Genomic DNA, 19,660 nt, shown 5'->3' on the forward strand with positions numbered 1-19,660 from the left:
CATTCTGGAGAAAGAATGCGACTACCAGCTAGAAAACCTGCTCTTTACAGTTCTTCTACACCCCTCATGGCAGCTCAGGCAGAGGTAGCACGAGCGGGGTTGACCAAGGCGAACAGGGCTAGGATCACCTCTTTCTCTGAAGTGTACAGTGTGTCTGTGTACCTGGCAGAGGGGAAGGACGGCACTGCAAAGATGCAGAGAGCACTGAGGAAACAGAGAAAGTGATCGCTGCAGAAAACTGCCCTCCAGGACCAGCCTGAGCTGTCTCACAGAGCAGCGCTTCCCCTGTAGGCAGCCACACCTCAGGTCACCTCTCATGACTACTAACATCTACACCCAGTCCTGCTAACACAGCAAACAATCCTGCGTATGGCAGCTCTTAAGAAAGCAGACAAATAACGATATGCACCTGCAGACAACATAGCAAACGAATCCTGTTCCACCCTCCACCCAGTAAGCTCACGTCAAAGCAACAGACTCCTGAGAACCTGCAGGTTGATGCCAAAGCCGCGTCAGAGACCAGCAGCAGAACACGGACCGTGACGTAACCACGCTGCAGGCTGAGCCACCACGAGGACTCTGCGCTCTCCTCTTTCCAGGCTAAACAGCCCTTGAATACCTGCTGCTGGAAAACTCACAGCACTCAGCGGGGAGAAGGGAGATGCCTCTGCTGCTTGTCTTGCAAAACCAGCAGGCCAGGGTGCAGTCACCAACATCTTCACATACTTCTGCTTGGCCAATCACACCACACTCTGCAGAGTGCAGTTCTTACCGTGCAGCATCTGGGTCCTTCCAGCACAACACCATTTGTTACTGAGCCCCGAACAACCTTGGGACCGCAGCAAAGACAACAGTATTTCAGCAGCTGGAGCCTCGGTCCCCTGGGGACATCTTAAATAAATATAGATATTTGAAAGCTTGAGTTCTTACCACCGAGAAACAGCTGCATTTAACAAGACAAATTATCTGAGAATCAGATTCTCTTGCCCACTGCATCTACCAGGACACAGGCCTGCCTTCCACCTGGCAGAGCCAGAGCACACGCAGCCAAACAGCAGGGCAAGGAGCCAAGAGCAGGGATGTGTTCCTTCTGCCTCAGCACATCTGCTGCCTCAGCATAGCTGCTCACTCCAAAGCCCTGACCCCAAGTCCTCCACGGTCCCTGCCTGTGCGTTTCCTTTGCTACCCAGCTGCTGCTGTGACCCAATTCCACAACAGCCATCTTTTCCAAACCTCCAGAAAGGAGCGGTCAGGGCAAGTGACTGCAGAGAGATCAGTCTCACCCCTCCCTAGCACCCTAGCTCAGGAAAGATCCAGTCCACCCTTCCACTCGAGATGGTGACACAGCATCCCAGGACACTCGTCCTCGCTATTCGAATGGCATGACCCTTGGCTGAGCACTCCCAGCACATCCTTAGGCTAGTGTTCCTGTTCGTGCAGCAGATTCTGAGCTCCACAATCACCTGTTCAAATTTCCTATTTCCTAACAGGCAAGATCTTTGCACCCAGCCTCAGACCAGGAAGTCCTGCCACCTTTTCCCTGCAAAGTCAGACATGAGCCCCAGGAGCTACAGGAGCTGGAGATCTTTCCCTCACCCTGGGCATTCCCTCTGGACACTCGCCTCGATAAACTGGTATGTTCCTGCTTGGCTCCCACCTGCAGACTGGCTATGCCCCACAGATGCAGGATTTTAACTCCTTTCTCCAAGGCAAGTGATTAACCTTCCTGGCCACACTATCCAGAGATAAAATATAAAAAGAAAGCAGATCAGAAAATCTCTTCTACAGGAGGAGGGCTGGCTCAGCACCTCTCAATTGGAACCACATTTTGCCAGTGAAATTGCATCCCTGCAGAAATAAGACTTTCCTGACTTTCAAAAACAGTGGCAGGAGAAACCTTCCTAAAGATTATTTTTACTAAAATTATATCATGATTGGCAGAGTAATGCTAAGTCAGGAAGATCTATGGGCCACAGCAAGAGGCAGATAGCACAGGTGATAAATTATTTCTGTGATCAGCACCATTAACAGAGTAGTATTTCCACACTCAGGAACTGTAAACACGCTGTGCTGATTCAAATTAATAGGAAACCATCTTTTCTGATACAAGAACGTGAGGTGACAGATTAGCTATTAAACACAATTTATAGGTCATCAGATAGAGAAGTTATAAGGAAGCTCTCCCTTGGCCAGCTCCACAAATAGCCAAGCTGCGCTTGTTCTCCCTGAGGCATCCTTTCAGGCAGCTTAATTATAATGGAAGAACTGCCAGAATTCAAAATGTCTTAATTTTTTTCACTTAGTGTTGCAGACGAACTTCATTCAACGCAAGGGACAATGGAACAGGAGGATCAGCAGAGCAGCAGCCACGAGGAAGCCTGCGGCTCACCCGCAAGGCTGCGGTACCCCCACACGACAGCGGGACGGGAGGGCCTCGGGCCCTCCCACAGGTGGTCAGAGCAGCACTGGATTTCACGCTGCCAATACATACTATAACGAACTAGAAACAAGTCGCTTTGCTGCTGCTGTTACCACAGACCAGACGTGGGGGCAGCTAGCAGTAGCTCTTCAGTGACAGGCTGGCGACAAAGCTACTGAACATGCTGCCACATGGTCAAGTGGTTTCTTGGGCTCAGGAGGTGTTTCTCCAACAGCAAGCACCACAGGTGGTGTGAAAACCAGCTAAACCCTCCAGAAATAAATGATTTACAGCCTCTGCAGAAGCACAGGCACTCGGCTCAGAGGATCAGGGACCAAAGCCATATTCACTCCAAAAACTACCTCTGCCGGACACCCTGCAGAGCACCATGCCTTCACTGCACCCCAACCTCCCGTCGGAAAACTCCCCATCACCAGCTAGATGTGGCCTCCAGCCGGCTGCCCGAGAGGACAGCACACCCCGGGAAGGGACCCGGGCCTGCCACGCGCGGCGGCCGGCCGCAGCTCCTCGCTCCCGCAGGGCAGGCACGGGCATGGGCAGAGGCCCCAGCCCCCCACCGGCGCCGCGACCGGCCGGGCCGTGTGGGCAGGACTGGCTGGCCCAGCACACGCGGCGGCAGAGCCGGAGGAGGCCCTGCTCCATCGCGGTGTCGGGGCGGTTTGGTCCTGGACGGGCTCCCGAGCAGCGCAGTGACGTAACTTCTTGGCTGACCGGCGAGGAAAGGCTCTTATCGAAAAGAGGGCCTGAGGGGCCTGGTTTGAGGCTGCTACAAAACCAACACGAAAAGTTTTGCTCTGAATTTTAATCCATTTTTACACAAATCTTCATGAAGATTAATATATACACAGTGTTGAGTCATTTGCAATCTCACTGGGAAAAGTTAGAAATGGATACACGCAGACATCTTGCACAAGCCCAACCCAAAATACCGCGTGGAGCCCAGCGCAGGCCCCAGGGTGCCCCGGAGCTCCCTTGGCGTGGCTGGTGAGCCACACACTCGCTGCTGCTCGGAACAACGCAGCAGGCAAAGCTCATGCCAGCACAACGCACTCAGCAGAACTGACTCAGCAGCCTCAGTGAGTTCCGAGAGACAGGCCACCACCAGCAGCACTTCTGATATAACTGGGAAGAGAATGGGAATGTTGTTCTGGAAAACAAGGAGTCAGTGAAAACTGGTGTCTCCTGGGGCTGCTAAAAAGAAGAAAGTGGACATTGACGTGTGCCGATTGCTGAATAAGACGAGCTATGGCAAAGAGCCACCTGGACAGAGACTCCGACAATGTTGATGGGCTATGGCTAAGGAATTATTTTTGACCGAGTTAGCAGAGTTCTGCTGGAAAGCAGAAGCAGCAGCCAGTCCACACCAATACACATTTCTTAAGAGCATAACTGCTTGTTGCTCATACTGAAAAGGTTTTTCACGTTCACCGTGCGAGCTGGTGCAACACCGCTCACAGTGCGAAGGCTGGGTACCCAGGAGGAGCGTGCTGCTTTTCTGGGGTGGGCTCTGCAGCACTGAATTCTTATTCCACAAAGAAAAGGAAGTCACGCAAAATACACCAGCCCAGGAACACTACAAAGCAGACCTCAGCATCAAGTTTAAGCATCACCTGGGGCTCACATATCTTTATCCCAAGTAGCCAAAATTTGGCAGCTTTCTGGACATAGTCTAAGAGACTCTTGTGTGAAATCACTTTAGGGAGGATGGCTGACTTGACATTTTTAGTGATGATGTAAGAAAAGAAGCCCTCATTTAAAACCACAAGCTTCTCTGAGATGGTGATGCTGAGGAGTGACTCACACCCTGGTCAAAGTCTGTCCCTGAAGAATCAGCCAGCATGTTACAAACTGGGATCTCACACAACCCAGAGAAGCTCTTCGTGCAGGCAAAGAAATCTCTACCTCCTCCAGTGGCGTGCTGACCTCTGCCAATCCTAACACAGCTCTTGCTCATAAAGCTGGATACCACTTCACTGGAAACTCACTACGGGAAAGCTTGGCTGAGCTGGGCCTTCTGAAAGCCCACAGAGTGCTGCCCCCCGAGCTGCAGCTCTCACACAAGTTTTCTGCTTCATTTCCTTTACTGCAGTCGGGTGCAGGCCTCAGCAGAGTGCTAGGTTTTGCAGATACTGTGAGAGGTAAGTAAAACCAGAAGACTGCATTTCTTTCAGTTAAAATCTGTGTGCTGTGGAGGTCAAGTGGGGACATTTAAAGGAGATCCTCAGGAAGTATTACATTTCCCTTCTGAGTCACAAGTCCAAACAAAACAAAGCATATGGCCTTTTAGTGCATTCCCAAATTTCCTGCACTGGTCAGATTTCCCTTCGTTCTGCTTAATCCTATCACATTTGAACCGGACAAACCTGTATGAAGCCAGTCAAGATGACTTTCTCTAAAAAGAGCTGCTAAAGACAGAAAGAGAAAGGCAAAGAATTTATGTTCTCTTACACAAATCTAAGTACTTGATGCTCAAGCACTATGGTTGCTCACATCACCGAACTCATCCTCTCAGCCACACAGGTAATTCAGTCGAAGATGTAAGGCAGCACTAGTGCCCTAGAAGACCCAGAATCCTCAAATGAACTCATACTGCAAGTGTTTTCCTAGCAGCTGGTACTCGGTCTTCCTCCAAGAAAGCAAGCCTTCCTCCAAGGTATGAGGGAGTTTGCCCCGGACCCCTAAGGAAGCAAGGCTACCATCTGCAATGAGAGGCTGAAACCAATGAGGCAAAGGACAGCACCGCGCTTTTTAACAAGGGTTTCAGTGTATGCTTACATCACAGGTCAGATTTTTGAGTCCCAGTGGTTAACCAGAGGCCCCTCAAAGACCAGCTGTTTGACGTATAAGTATACATGGGAACAATACGAACTGGAAAGCGTGTGTCTGTAACTTTGTACACCCAACAGAGCCAAACATCTGGGCCAGACAAAGGCTGAACTTCAGTGAATTGAACAATGCTGCAAAAAGTGTCCAGGAAGACATTCTGCAGACTAAGTCTAATCTCTCACAAATCCTCATTAAGCTGAAATCACAACACCTGCAGAACCTGAGACTTCAAGGGCAGTCGGGGTAAAAAGAAAGCTCCTGTCCTGTTAGGAAATCTGGAAAACCAATCTGCCCCACTCTCACCTAACTCTGTACTGGCTGCTTCACATCCCTTCTTCAGCAGCCCTCCGCAGAGGGATTCAGCACACCTGCGCTACCCTGATCTGCTCTGCAAGGACGCGGCACAGCACAGCCACGTGCCGCAGCGTGCAAGCTGTCCGCAGCGCGGCTGCGAGGCCACACGCTGGCACCGCGGTGAGGAAGAGCCGTGCTCGCTGCTGAGCGTGAGCTCTGCTCCAGCTTCACCCCAAGGACAGGCTGCAGCAGCACAAACCGGGGGGAAGTCTACACAGCTGTGGAAGGACTCTGGATGCCTGACAAGGTAACCAGGAGGGGAACCTGGTGCACAACTAATCAGCTGCACGTGTTCTGATGAGCTCACTCCACGCTGACATGCCCTATGATGGTTTCTCCAGAGAGGAAGGGTTGCACAGACTCACGCTTCCAGCCAAACCTGCAGCACAACGGCAAGCACAGGGACCCTCGCAACTGAAGCGCAAACAGTTGTAATTTCATCTCCGGCAGGAGCCCTGTGGCTGCAGCACAGTCCAAACACAGCAATCATTCTGGGCCAGGAAGGGATGCAGGCAGGCAGCCAGGGAGGCACTCCACGTTTCGGACAAGCCCTCATGCCACCCATTCAGGAAGTTCAGCTAGGGGCACACACACCTCGCTCAAGCATGAGCCACAGCTGATGCCACCCTGACGCGTTTGCTTAGAGCCGTTCAGCTTGCAGTGCTGAGGGTGACCAGTTTACAGCACCGGGAGCACCCCGGCCTTTGCACAACCATCCCAGAGCAGGGCAGCGCACCGCACTGCAGGCAAGGCTCAGAGCACGCTGGCGGGCCCCACAGGTCCTATTTTAGGAAGAACGAAGACAGAGTCGCTCCTGAAAGACAGTTGTGCCACTTCTAACTCAGACTGCGTTCCAGTCTTTTTCCTTATCTCACTCAGCAGAACAGATATTTCTAAAACAATTGGCAAGGAACATGAAAAAAATATACTCTTTTGCCCTGTACCATAAGGCACACAAGGAGTTCAGGCAAAAGGCTTAAATACTCACAGCTTCGCTATTTACTGAAGATGTGGCTTGTACAGACAAAGCACGGCAGGAAGGACACCTGGAAAGCATTTCCCTTTCCCTTCAGGAAGGGGCAGAAAACCTTGGCTCCACAGAATTTACAGATTTCAGTAGAAAGGAATGATCTACCCTTCCTTTTGCATCTCCTTCCGGAAATAAGAAAGTGAAATTTGATCTTTGACTTGCACAGCCTGACAGTAAGTAGCTGTAGTTCACAGAATGTAGGAGCTTTATGCTGCATTTCACTGCTGGCTTAGGCATTCTTTAAAGGAGACTGCGAAAAACGACTAGAACTGCAAACCTAAATAACCACCAGCAGCTGAGCTGCACACAAAGTATGTTCAGACAGCTGCAGAATCTGCAAATTCCCAACTGAATCCAGACACTGATTATGTCTGTCACAGCAACCATATTTCACTACTCTGCTCCTCCAGAGATGCACAGCAGCCAGTTGTCTCCAACACCCTTCCATCGTTACGGTCCTCCGCTGCCAGCAAAGGCCTCTCATCGCAGTCAGCTCCATGGCAATGCTCTCTCTGCAGCAGAAATTGTAGCACCTAACTGGCTTCTGTGTCTCCTGGGTTTCAAGCCCGTGGTTTCTCTTTATAATGGGAACTTCTGCATTCTGATGGTTCCCCCACCACACAAGAACTTTCATAGAAATGCAGCAGCCAGTGGCCATAGAAACAAACGGTCAGTAACTGCTTGTAATGGGCACTGAGCCCCAGCCAGTTCTGCATCTATTCCTTCCAGAAGTAGCTGCTTCTAGAGGGAAGGTGGGGGTAAATCCCTTCAGAACTGGGCCAAGAATGATTGCTGCAAGCTGTTGGGCATCCTGAGTCAACACAGAGGCAAGCTGGCACTGACAAAGCCCACCAGCGTGTCCTCTGCTCTGCTCCAGGCCCCACCGCCCCTCCCGCAGTCACGCTCCCTCCAAAAAGGGGCAGCAGGAAACACATCCGAGTCATTCGGCTGCGTCTTCATCCCAGCCCCAGGGAGAGTTCAGGGGCTCCAACAACCCTCTTCCTCACCCGACGCCTTCTGTTTGCTCCTGCCTAGCGAAGAGGGATGCTGCATCCTTAGCGAAAGGCCCCGTTCAGCTCCAGACGCGCCGGCCAGCCGACACACAGGAGCTGCCAGCACCCAGTGGCTTTCTGGCAGCATCGTACTTCCCAAAAGCTCAGCGCTGGCAATGCACTTTTACACAAGCATTAATTTTATTATGGTTAGTTTATGATTTTGCCTTACTGCCCTGCTATTTTTGAATGCGGGGCTGTAATAGAAGGCGTCTGATGGCCCAGGAGAAAAGGGAACTATTACATTGTGGAGTCCCTGCGGTACCGGTGGCCTCTGCAAGATAGGGTTCAAGCACAGCCTATGTGAGGGGTTGGACACTGAACCCTAATAGGGGCTCCACAGCTTTGCTCTCCTTTCCCCTTCCATTTCTGCTTGTCAGTCCTCACAGCTTCAGAACACTCCCTCAAGTAGCACTTTTCCAAATGACATGCTTTGGAAGGAACACAGGTCCTTCCAAACGGTCATCAAAAAGGGCCACTCTAACTCATCCTGAGAGATCACCCACCGTTAGCTCCACCTTGGCACTCCTGCTTTACAGAACTCATAATACAAGACAGTTCTGCACACCTGCCCCTGTTCAAACGAGCTGCGCAGCATCCCACTCACTTAGGAAGGTTTGGTCAAACTTTGTGCTGTCTACCTCGGGACTGTAAAGACTCGGTTCAGTGATGCCCCCAGTGCCACCAGCAGCATGGCTGAACCATGGATGGGTATATCCACGTCAACTTCACTTCAGCCAGTACAGGAGACATCGTTGTAACAAGAGCAGCACCACAGACTTCATTGGGATTCTCAGCTTGAGTACATTCCCAGGGTCTGCAGCAGGCCAAGACACCCACGCTGAAATCTGCTCTGCTTAATCTTCACAGAGAAGTGACAGACTACCAGGCTGCGCTGCTATTTCCTCTTTAACTGCATCTAACCAATCTCAGAGCTGAACTCCTGCACTCACCTCCATCAGAAGAGAGGCAGCTGTCCTTCTAGGTGGTCCTGCCTACCTTCCTCTCTTCTACTGCACCTCCTTTCTGCTGTTATCCTTTTTAGGATGGTATCCTACTGACCACAGTGACCATCTGCAAAGCTCCCCAGGAACCAAAGAATGCACGGAAAGAAAGACCGAGTCCCTTATGATTTCTAGTTTCCTGAATCAACTGTACTTTTAAGTCTGCTAATTCTTTCAGAAACAATCTCACAGAATTAGCTCATCTGAATTTCTTGACCAGCCACTGCAGCTGGTCAAAAAATCCAACCACCACTTAACTGTGATGGAAAGCAGTGAAATGACACTGGTGATGGCTACTTCATGGTGCCCATCACAGCGTCTTGCTAAGAACCAGTCGTCTTACTTGTCTGCATAGACCAAAACCACATGTATGTTCAAGACCCCAGCGTCTCTCCTGGAGACGCTAGAGGTATGCCAAACCCCAGCTACTCCCGCTCCATTCTTTCTCTGGGCGCAAGTATCACAGAACAGCCTGAACATTTCCCCACGCTGTGGCTGCGCGGAGCAGACGGCCTGTCTGGACATACAGACTGTGCTTGGCATGGTACGGTGCTGGTAACAGGAGCTGCACAGCTACCTGTGCCAGGAGAGAAAAACGTTTAAAATCTCCAGCCCACCTGAGCAGCTCACATGATTCCCCACTCAGCTGACAAAGTTTCCCTTCTCCAGGCTGGCTGGAGGAGGACAGATCCCAGTGCTACAGCCAGACCCTCCGCAACCTCCTCCTGGGTTTACGGGCGACCCAATCCAGCAGAAGCCCCTGGTACAAACGTTTGCTTCAGCAGCCTCAGAGCCCAGTGCTCCCCCGAGGGTCGCGGTATCCCATACAAAGGAGCAGCTTTTTACCTTCTCAGCCTGTTCTCTGTACAGTTGGAGATAAAACAATTACCTCATTACAGTCGCACACCGAATTCCCTTCTGGTGGAATTCACATCAGCACTACTGCAACTTTATAACATTTGCATTATAAAAATGTCTGCAAAGGAGGCCAAGAAAAACAGCGTTTTGTTCAGAGGAAGCTCTGTGGTCGAGATGATGTCATCAGAAAGCGCCAAATTAATTTCCTGTGGTTACATCCTGCAGGAAATCCAAGACGCTCAGCTTTCTCGCTAAACCGAGGACTCGTTTGCTGTCAGTAACTGTTAATTTTGTGCCCAGATGTGTCATAAACTATGAACTATCACGATCAGCCTTCATTCCCTAGATTCCTCCCAGATCGACCACTGCGATCTGTTGAGATCAGTGGCCTGAAGCCAGTGAAACGCTCCAGCGCTGTGTCCCCGGGCCAGCAAGGGGCTCTGGGGCGCACAGGGCGCTCGTGCCACGTGCCAGCACAGCCCAGCCAGCTCCTGCCATCTCCTTCAGCCCCCTCCCCACAACAGGGATCTGCTGCCTACAGAAACACCACGGAGGAGGAGCAGCTACGTAGGTTAGACTCTTAGCAGGAACAGGGACCACTAATCAAGAGGACTATAAAAACAATGATGAGTAACAGCTTTTCTGCTCTGCACGAACAGAAGCAAGGAAATCAGGAGTGATTCAGGAGGTTTTCCAGATGGTAAAATAATCATGAAAATGTCTAGCAGGTCCCTCCCCCAGTCACAGCCCTTCCACGACCTACTGAAAGATGCAGCTCTCCAAGGCTTACTTGATATTTAAATTATAAAATAACACTTCAGTAAAGCACTCAGCTAATTCAAATGGATCTTTTCAATGACTCATCAGGGGGAAACTGATCTCGCCCAGTTTTTAGATCTCCTCCAAACTACTTGCATTTACACGAATTCACACCTGCCTCGCTGCCTCTTGCCATTCCCTTCACCTGCCGTACAATCCACAAGCCCTCCATTCTCCCATTCATGGCAGAGGGGAATCCACTGGAGCAGAGGGAGAATAGCTTTTGTATCTGTAACTTGCACTAAAATTATGATTCTGTCCTTACAGTGAACTTTCAGTAGAAATCTCTTGGACAGACTCTTCAGTCCATGCAGCATGCTTCCCTGGCCTGGCAGGGAGCCCAGCATAACACCTCGAGAGTTGAATGGTAAACGGTCAAGGCAAATCAGATCCAGCCCAAGCAATCCTTACACTTTACACAACATTGTATTTTCAGGTTTGCATGGATTCTTTTTCTTTTCATTACTTCTTAAACAAAGCGTATTTTATGTGAACATTTGGGACAGGGAGCTAGCTCATTACTTGCCTGGAAAAGGCACAACACAGGATGCACCCTGACAGAGATCAAACCAGTAGCACCTCTATCACAGGGAAAACAAGAGCTGATGACAGGCAGGGCTCACCTGCAGAGATGCTGTATGGACACCTACTCAGCAGCAGCTTCTACTCTCAGACTCCGGAGCCTGCGCACTGTGGGCAAAAGGGACGGGAAGGGAGAGGGAGGCAAAGCGACTTGCTCAGAGCCACATGGAGACTAGAGGCAGGGGGAGGGAAAAGGACAAACCAAGCACCCTGCCGCCCGCACTCACATGCTGTATCTACTGGTACAACAATCGCCTTAACAAACAGCAAGTAAATGGCTGGGAAGACAGATCACGGAGCTTCCAAATTCTCGGAATAATGGGGCAGACAGACGAGGCTTCTTGACATGTTCGTATTTCTCTACAAAACCACGCAGTGCTGACTCCCAGTTCAGCCTATTTAATAAACTTCCTACCTCTCTGTCCTTGAGTTTCATGGCGAGCACCAGCTGATGTCTGTGGTTAGTAAGGGCCTCCCGGTAATTTCCTTTGGAGAAGAATGCGGAGCCCAGATTTCCATGAGCTCGGCATTCTCCCGTCTGGTCACCTGAGTCACATGCAAACAAAACAAAGGTTAGCGAGCAAAGGCATCGCTGGAAGCGTCCAGCAGAAAGACTGGAACACGCTGTACAAGTGATGCTCCAGTGCGAGAACCAGCATCAGAACAAACTCATCCTTACGTTTAATACACAGCCAAAACTCTCCTCTTTGCTGGCCTTCAGAAACTTCTACAATAGCCACCAACCTTATTTTCAGAATTGTTTTAATTTCTTCTTTGGCCTAACACTTGGCAATTTCCCATTCTTTCATGTTTATTCCTTGCTTGACAATAGCAATTTGTTTGTGAAAGTAAGTCAATGGCCCAGGCTTAAAACAAGCAAAGAGCATGCCAGCTGCATCCTGAAAGGAATTCTGCAGCACAGCTCAGCTCAGACACAAAGCACTTCCACTGTTGTCTTCAAGTCAGTAGCCCCTACACTTCCAGTGACCTCTCCCAGCTAGAGCCCTCAGTCACTATCTTCTCCACCTCTGCAAGGTTATGCCTTTCTGTCTCACGTACTGTCCCCCCTACGGCACCCTGAAAGCTCTCTGTGTTGTGCAGGATATACTGCACACAAGAGGCATCTCCCAATTTGTTTATTTTTAAAATCCTCTTGTTCATCCATCGTCTCACTCCCGATTTGTTTCTCCCCTGGCAACTGCCTCAGAAGCTCAGACTGAGTACCTTTTTCAATCTAATTCTTGAAAAAAGAGATTGCTTCATTTAAGACTCATTTAAGGTTTCGAGCCCAAGTCTACACAGGGGACAAGACCAGTTCCCACATACATGACACCAGAAAATTAGAGGACCGTGTAAAACCTTAGCACATTCCTTGATCATCTGCCCCCTCACACACATAGGTGGAAGGGCTGCACAAGCCTGTAGTTTGCACATTTCAGAAATTTCAGATTTGATTTAGCAGCTTGTGAAATCCCATAGAAATCTGAGCATTATAGAGAGATGCTGACCATTAATTTGTTTATGAAAGTAAGTCAATGACCCAGGCTTAAAACAGCTATTAATTTGTTCCATCTGTACCAATCCAGCACTCGAGCGTGTGAAACGAGAACTCTTACCTAAAGTCTTGGCTACGTCCAAGTCCTGCTGCATGTATCCAGTGCTTTTCTCCGTATTCCCGAGGGACCAGTACGCACTGCTCAGTGCAGAGAACACCGATCCCCGCAGCTTTAGGCTGCAAGTGCCGATCTTCAGGGCAGCCTCTAGCACCACCACAGAGGCCCCATGGTGGCCCGCAGTCAGAAGTTCCTGGCCAATCACAGACACCACAACAAACGGGCTCTTGTCCAGCTTCATCTTCTGCAGTTGTTGATAGGTGGGCTCCAGGGACTCTGAAATACAAAAACGAAGGCAGAGTTACTCCACAAACCAAATTATTTGCATCTAGAAATCACCTTCACAATTCATCTTCATTTTTTGATAACCAAATGACATGCGAGTTAAGGGCCAGACTGCCCAAATCAAACCAAGATTTATTACAGGAACTCGGGGCTCAAACGCATCATCTCATATCTAGCACAACAAGACAGACCAACTAGCAAGCTGGTATTTTCCTTGCAAAAAGCACTTCAGGAAGACAGCACAAGCACACAGAGCAGCCTCCTGGAAATGGGGTCATTACGAAAGACATGCTCTTCTGGGCAAACCCTGGCCCGGCACATTTAAGATCCCCTGTTCCCAGTGGCCAAGCACCAGAGCATCGTGGGAAGTTGTTCCAAGCAATAATAAAGCCAGGGCCACAGTAGCGCACACCTCTTTGTCTGCACCAGACAAAAGACAAACAAGCAAGGACTTCACTGGTACGCAACACCAGTCTGATCCATCTCCAGTGCCTCTTGAAGCTGGGTATAACCATCTTGCTGTCCCACCAAATCAGAATACTTTTTTGCTCCTCCTCCTACATCAGGTTCCTTTCTCAGCACCTGCTGACTCAGCAGAGAAGTCACATCCTGAAATCTCTCCCTTCAGCTGCCCAGGTTATCCTCACCTCAGATGCCAGCAGAGTCACCCATGGACTGAAACTACTGCCTCTAAGTACCTCAGCAGCAGATCACCACCCTTGAGAAAAACCTCCTGGTGCTTACCTCGCATGGGAGATTTCATGGCGGCCTCGACCATGCCAACCAGAAGCTGAAGACTCTTGGGATCTTGAGCCAGTCCTGACGCAAACGCTGCCAGTGCATCTGCATGACGTCCAAGGTACTGAAGGGCCACACCCTGACGGAAGTATGCCTGAAAAGCCGAAGGGAAGAAGAAGAAATGCCAATTAAGTGCTAGAAGTCACAAATAACACATCTGCACATGACCTCGTGCTGGTGGATGCTGGGCTACCCGATCACATTCTGGCTGCTTTGGTCACGCTGGCTGTAAGGAGAAAAATCCAGCACTACAGTGTGGTTTGTTACTGCCACCCAGTCACTTATCCCCTCGGTGTGACGACTTTCTCAACCTTTGCAACGCCTCTGAACTGTGCTGGAGACCAGGGATGGTAATTACTATTAGGTCAAAGCTTTCCCTTGGACTGGGCCAGCTACTTATTCTTACCTACCTACAACCAAATGCTCATTCTTGAGACCTCCATTTCTCGTCTCTTGGCTCACACAGCACACAAATAACTTGCTTCCTTTCTCATCAGATCTTGCCAATGAGTCCAATATAAACATCTAGCACTAGTAGAGATCAAAATGCACTGAAAGCTAAAGTTGCAATGAAACACGACGCAAAGATCCACACAAAAGCCAAATCTTTCTCTACATGCATCCCCTAACGCAGACACTGCCCAGCACTGTCCCACTTGTTGGCTGCAGTATATATACACATTTATATATATAACACACATATATATGTGTATATATATGCACTTCTTATATTGAGGCAAGACACTCATAATTTTGAACATGATTACAACAGCATTTTTTCTTGTTCCTTCCTTTCCAAGGAAACCATTCATGGGAACCTGCAATACCTTCAAAGTAACTTAAATCTCTTGTCACCATGTATTTCCACTTCCACATCAGCAATGACATCAATATGCAGCTGCAAAGCACTCCCAAACAGAGCTTCTGCATCTCCCTGAACTGGGATACCAAGAAAACACAAAGCAAGAACTGCAGAAACATGTTCTGCTCACACCTAAAGCAATGCAAAAGCTGTGGCTCAAAGGGTATCCAGAACTTCCTTGAAAGCTGCTGGGTGAAAGATAACAGAAACCACAATCCCGTGTTTACTCGAAGTACTCAGGTGTATTTGTAGCACATACATCTGGACACTATATTATAAAAAGGTTTTGAATCTTTAAGCACCTTTGATGCCCATCATTCAGGTTTTATCTTCGTGTCCAGCTAGTATCTTTCTGATGCAATCTTTGCTGCACTTTTCCTTCATTCAAAGCTATTTCAATGCCACAAATAAAGTTGTCACAACAGAAGACAAAACATTATTTGCATTTCTTTAAAAGTGGCTCCTAGTATTGCTTTCATGGATAAGACCTCGCCACTATTTCTCTCCATCTGTAACAGAAACCTGCACTCAAGATACTTTAAGTATACATCTGTGGAAGTCCTTTTACTTAAACAGGATAAATCTCCAATTAATATCCAAACTGGTATTTTATTAGAGCTCTCAAACACTTTTGGAATCCAATCCAAGGAAGCAGAGATTAAAGAAAATCAGAAACGACAGGAGAAACTTAGAGACATGAATATTTAATCTCTTTTCCATTAGTAAGCCTTGATTGTAGAACCACTTTTAATGAATCCGATAAAAGCACAATTCTTTCCATTAACCTTTAGTACAAATGTGTTCTTACTGAACCAAACAAGCTACTGTACTGGAAACCCAATTCAACCTTAATTAGATTACTAGCATGAAGCTTTAAATCAAAGAAAATACAAAGGACTAACAACGTGCAGTGGCCACCAAGCATGACTCCTCCCTGCAGCGAGTGAGCTGTCACCTAAATCATGGCATACACTCCTAAGTCCTTTTTTTCCCAGAATTATCATGCAATTACTTTCTTTGCCATCTGATGACAGAGGCAGTTTGACGCACCATGTCTTTGATGGGGACCTCTCCAGCCAACAAGGCCAGTCCAGGACAAACGAGCCTGCCTGATGCAATCATCAAGGACAAGGGCACAAATACACAGCAGCCAGCAAGGGAACTTCATACTCTGTGTAGGCGTCTCCAACAGCTCAGGCTTTCCAGGAAGGCAGAAGCCTGCCATCTCCTCTCTCACAGCACGTACTACCAGCGCAGAGGGCACATCAGGGAACACAGGGCTTCCTCACCACTGGAGAAAGTCCCAGAAACCCAAAACTCGCTGGTATACAGGGTTTCAAGGAAAAGGCAGGAGGAAGACAGATGCTACAGGCAATGCAGACGAGCCTCCCACAGCCTAGAGTCGGGAATACTACGGTTTCTGTTACCCGGGTTCAGAGGGGACCACATAGTGCATCTCTCACATCCCATCCCATACACACAGGCTGTAGGACAAGAAGTAACGTACTCTTCAAGTAAAGGTAAGGCAACAACGAGCTTTCGTGTCTCCCAGGAAGGAAAATGGTCTCTGTCAGGAAAACAGAGAAAAAGCAAGCTAAACAAAGCCCAGGCGAAGCCTCTGCCCTGCCTCCAGGGCTTGTACAGAAATCCCAGTGAGCGTCAGCTCCCACAGAGAGAACGCGCCCCAGGTGCAACGCCACAAAGAGGGGCGGAAGGGAAAACCAGCCTGGCCACGAGCCTCGGAGCAGTGTGTCCACAGAGCAGCAACAGGCCTGTTGTACAACAGCACCTCAGCGCCAGCGAAGGGCCCTGCCTGGCTGGGACGCGCCGGCAGCTGCGGCGGGGACACGGCTCCTGGCTCCTGCCCACCCGACCCCGTCACCTCGGTGGGGCACTGGGCACACCTCACACGCTGAGACAACAGCGTCCTCGTCCCCCAGGCTCTGCACACAGGCTCCAGATGGCAGAAGAAAACAAGACAGGGACGAGATTCACAAACAGCACGAACCCAGTACCGTGCACTTCCAATGTCCTCTCTGGAAAGTGTTTTTATCCCCCCCTCCACATCTATTCCTGGAAGTCCCCCCTGGAAGCCCCCCCTGGAAGCCACTTCATTTGAATACAAACACTGCATTCAGAGCCCAAAAGAAAAAACTATTAATCGTAATTGAAAGGAAGATTTTGGCCAATTTTTCTCCTGCAAAAACCCCTTCCTTCCTTTCTCCTCCAGTTTCCAGCATATACAGAACCCTCTCCACACATTGTGCTCCCCAGAGACCTTTAACAAAATAAATAAAAAGCATTCACACCACCTACTTCCTTCCCAAAAGGCATTCACAAGTTAGTTTAGCACTGGAATGAAGACACCGTATCAAGGGAAAAAATCTGCAAAGAGGAAATGGTGAGAATCACCCTTTGGAAGAGGAGAGGAAAAGGAAAGGCAGGCAGCCAGCAGCTGCAGCTGAAGGAGTGAGACAAGGAGTGGCTTTCCAGTCCCGACACAGAGTCTTCCCACGCTTCAGCAAACTTTACATTTTTAATCACACTACATGAAGACAGACGAGTACTCACTCTGCAGTAAAAATGACATTAATTTTCCAGTGATCCCAGGTAAAAAAAAGCTATTGATTCCATTTAAGAAGACTAAAGCAACAAGAGAATGACATTTTGCTAAAGACAGGACAAACGGACAAACCAACAGCAGGTGTTTTCTAACCCACAGCTCTTTGCATCCTCAATGTAATACAAAGAGCTGGAACAAGCTTTTTCATTTTTTTAGTCTCGGCATCATACTTCCCAGGAACAAGGCACGGTGCAAAAAGAACGTCTCACTCTGAGCTGAAATTTAGCACTAGATGCATCTCCCTCAATGGGAACTATTCTCTCCTCTCCTCGTGCCAGCACGATGGCAGACGCGCTCTGCAGTCCCTCTCCTCACACTCACCAGCGTGCCACGGGTCACCAGCAGCCGCTGCCAGCCCTGCGGCCAGCGCCAGCCCGGGCGCTGCTCAGCGCATCTCCTGACCTCGCCACTCGAGACAGGAGAACGGAACTGGAACGGCATCAGAAGAACTTGGAGCAGAAAACTACTGTCAAACAAACATGGAAAACTTAAAAAAATGCCCCAGCCTTAGACAAAGGCTCCCATTGTACACAGGGGAGGAAATTCAAAACACCTTTATATTCGCATCAGCTTCGGACCCTGGACAGCCAGCTATCTGGACAGGAAAGGCAAACACACAGAAAACGCTTTTCCACAGCGCTCCCTTGGTTTGCCAGATCAGGAGATGATGCCAAAAATAGCACAAATCATCTATGATGCATTTCATCAGCCTGTCCTGAGTCTGCAGAACGCCTCCAGACAGACAGACCCACTGCCCCACGCGGGACTGCCCAGTGCCCACCAGCCAGCTCCCCCACTGCCACCCACGCGACCCGGCAGCGCGTGACAAACGCAACACGTGTGACAAACGCGACACACGAAAAGGAGGAAAATGTGGGAAGGGCTTCCTGGGGCCAAGCACCAGGCTGAACCTTTCCTCTCCTCTTGTAACTGCTTTACAGCCAAATTTTAGAGAAAAATACAGGACAAATCTCTGCTGTGGGGTTTCAGGAATGTGAGGAGAGGGAAGAATGCGCTTTAACTCAGAACACATGCAGCACATGCATATATACGGCCATAAGAACTGAACTGCTTCCACAACGTTAAGGCTGCGCCCTAGCTAGCAATTTTCCTTCACGGTCCGTACGCTCAGCTGGCAGCTGAACCATGACCGTCAGCCTGCCCTGAACAACAAGCAGAGACTTCACAAATTTATTCTCTCTGCAGCATAGCTGCTTTACCTTCCACCTGTTTCTAAGGGGTCTCTTACAGGAACTTTGCTACTCGGAAATGGAAATGTCCTCTAAGCCCCATTGAGCCTATACAGAAACGCAGGATGGGGATGTGTAAAATATCATGCCTTGTTTTATCCAAAGAGCATTTAATTTTTGTTATTAATTGCACTTCCACTACCACCCCCAGTGGGAGACTGTGCACAGATCACTTGCCCACCTGAATTAAACGTAACAATCAGCAATAAAGAGTCAAATCTTTGCTTAGTTTGGTCAGCACAGAAGTTAAGAGCCCAGCTTTTCACATAGCTTGTTGCTGCTCCACTCTTGCCCACACCGGGCTCGCTCTGGAAACGGCACCTACAATTTAGATCCCCCCTTTCATAACAGCGCGTGGTGGCAGACAATACTCCTATCTTTATCAGCTACAACTCTTGAGCCTTATTTAATAGCAAGAACTAGCCACGAGTGGAGAAAAGTGCTCTAGACAAGCAGCAACCGATCTATTGATGCCCAAACGCAGCCCAGGGACAGCACATCCAGCCTCCTGGTGTTTTAAGGCTGACAGGCACAGATACTTGTGCAGCACCTTCTAGAACCCCTCTGCAAGTCAGCAGGGACAAAGTTTTGCCCCATTTCTAGATAAACAACTTGTTTTCGAAATTGCAGAAGAAAATATAATCCACCTTTCACCCTGCTCAGAAGTAACACCAACCTTGGTAAGATATTACTGGAGATTTAGCGGATACAGAACTACACAAATCTTAAAATAAATGGATGAGATGGCAACTGTAGGCTGCTTCTCAGTGAAGTTCGGCGCAGGGGCAGGACTGTTTTTAACACCATATTACCTAGTGCTTTGTTTACTTTCAAACATGTACCGTGTTTTAAATTGTATTAATGTTTGATATTTAACTGCCAGCGTACATCTGCACACAATTCTTCCGATTCTAACAATGCTGAAAGCGTTGAGACCCTTTGCAGAGCACAAGAATACACAAACATATGCTACTATTTGTCCTTATGCCGTTAAAAGCAAAAACAAATGAAAAGTAGTACAAAGGGAAAAGAGGGAATAATAAAAATCATGTCCTAAACTGGAAGACATCCACCACAAGAACTCTTTTTGCTCTTCAGCTTGAGCGTTCCAGCGCAGTTTCATTGTCTCACTCGGAATTACTCATCTGAGCAGCAGCTCAAATGACCGCCCCCCGCTCCAGCATTTCTCCATTCTGCATGCTGGCGGCTGGGCAAGTTTAGGTGGATCACACTGAAAACCCACCACAAAATCCAGAAATGAGAC

General features: G+C 49.0%; 1 protein-coding gene across 3 annotated transcripts in view; it reads right to left on the bottom strand.

The window, feature by feature from the left end:
* Nucleotides 1-19,660, bottom strand: part of TTC28 (tetratricopeptide repeat domain 28) — a 127,529-nt gene that overhangs the window by 44,142 nt on the left and 63,727 nt on the right. For all 3 annotated transcript variants that reach the window (XM_068412216.1, XM_068412215.1, XM_068412217.1), the window contains 3 exons: nucleotides 13,608-13,755; nucleotides 12,582-12,854; nucleotides 11,381-11,511 (listed from right to left, as the gene is read on the bottom strand). In XM_068412216.1, the coding sequence (XP_068268317.1) occupies nucleotides 11,381-11,511; nucleotides 12,582-12,854; nucleotides 13,608-13,755 (552 nt within the window). The remainder of the gene's footprint in view (nucleotides 1-11,380; nucleotides 11,512-12,581; nucleotides 12,855-13,607; nucleotides 13,756-19,660) is intronic.

The sequence above is a fragment of the Nyctibius grandis genome, chromosome 14 (genome assembly GCF_013368605.1).
Source record: "Nyctibius grandis isolate bNycGra1 chromosome 14, bNycGra1.pri, whole genome shotgun sequence".
NCBI lineage: Eukaryota > Metazoa > Chordata > Aves > Nyctibiiformes > Nyctibiidae > Nyctibius > Nyctibius grandis.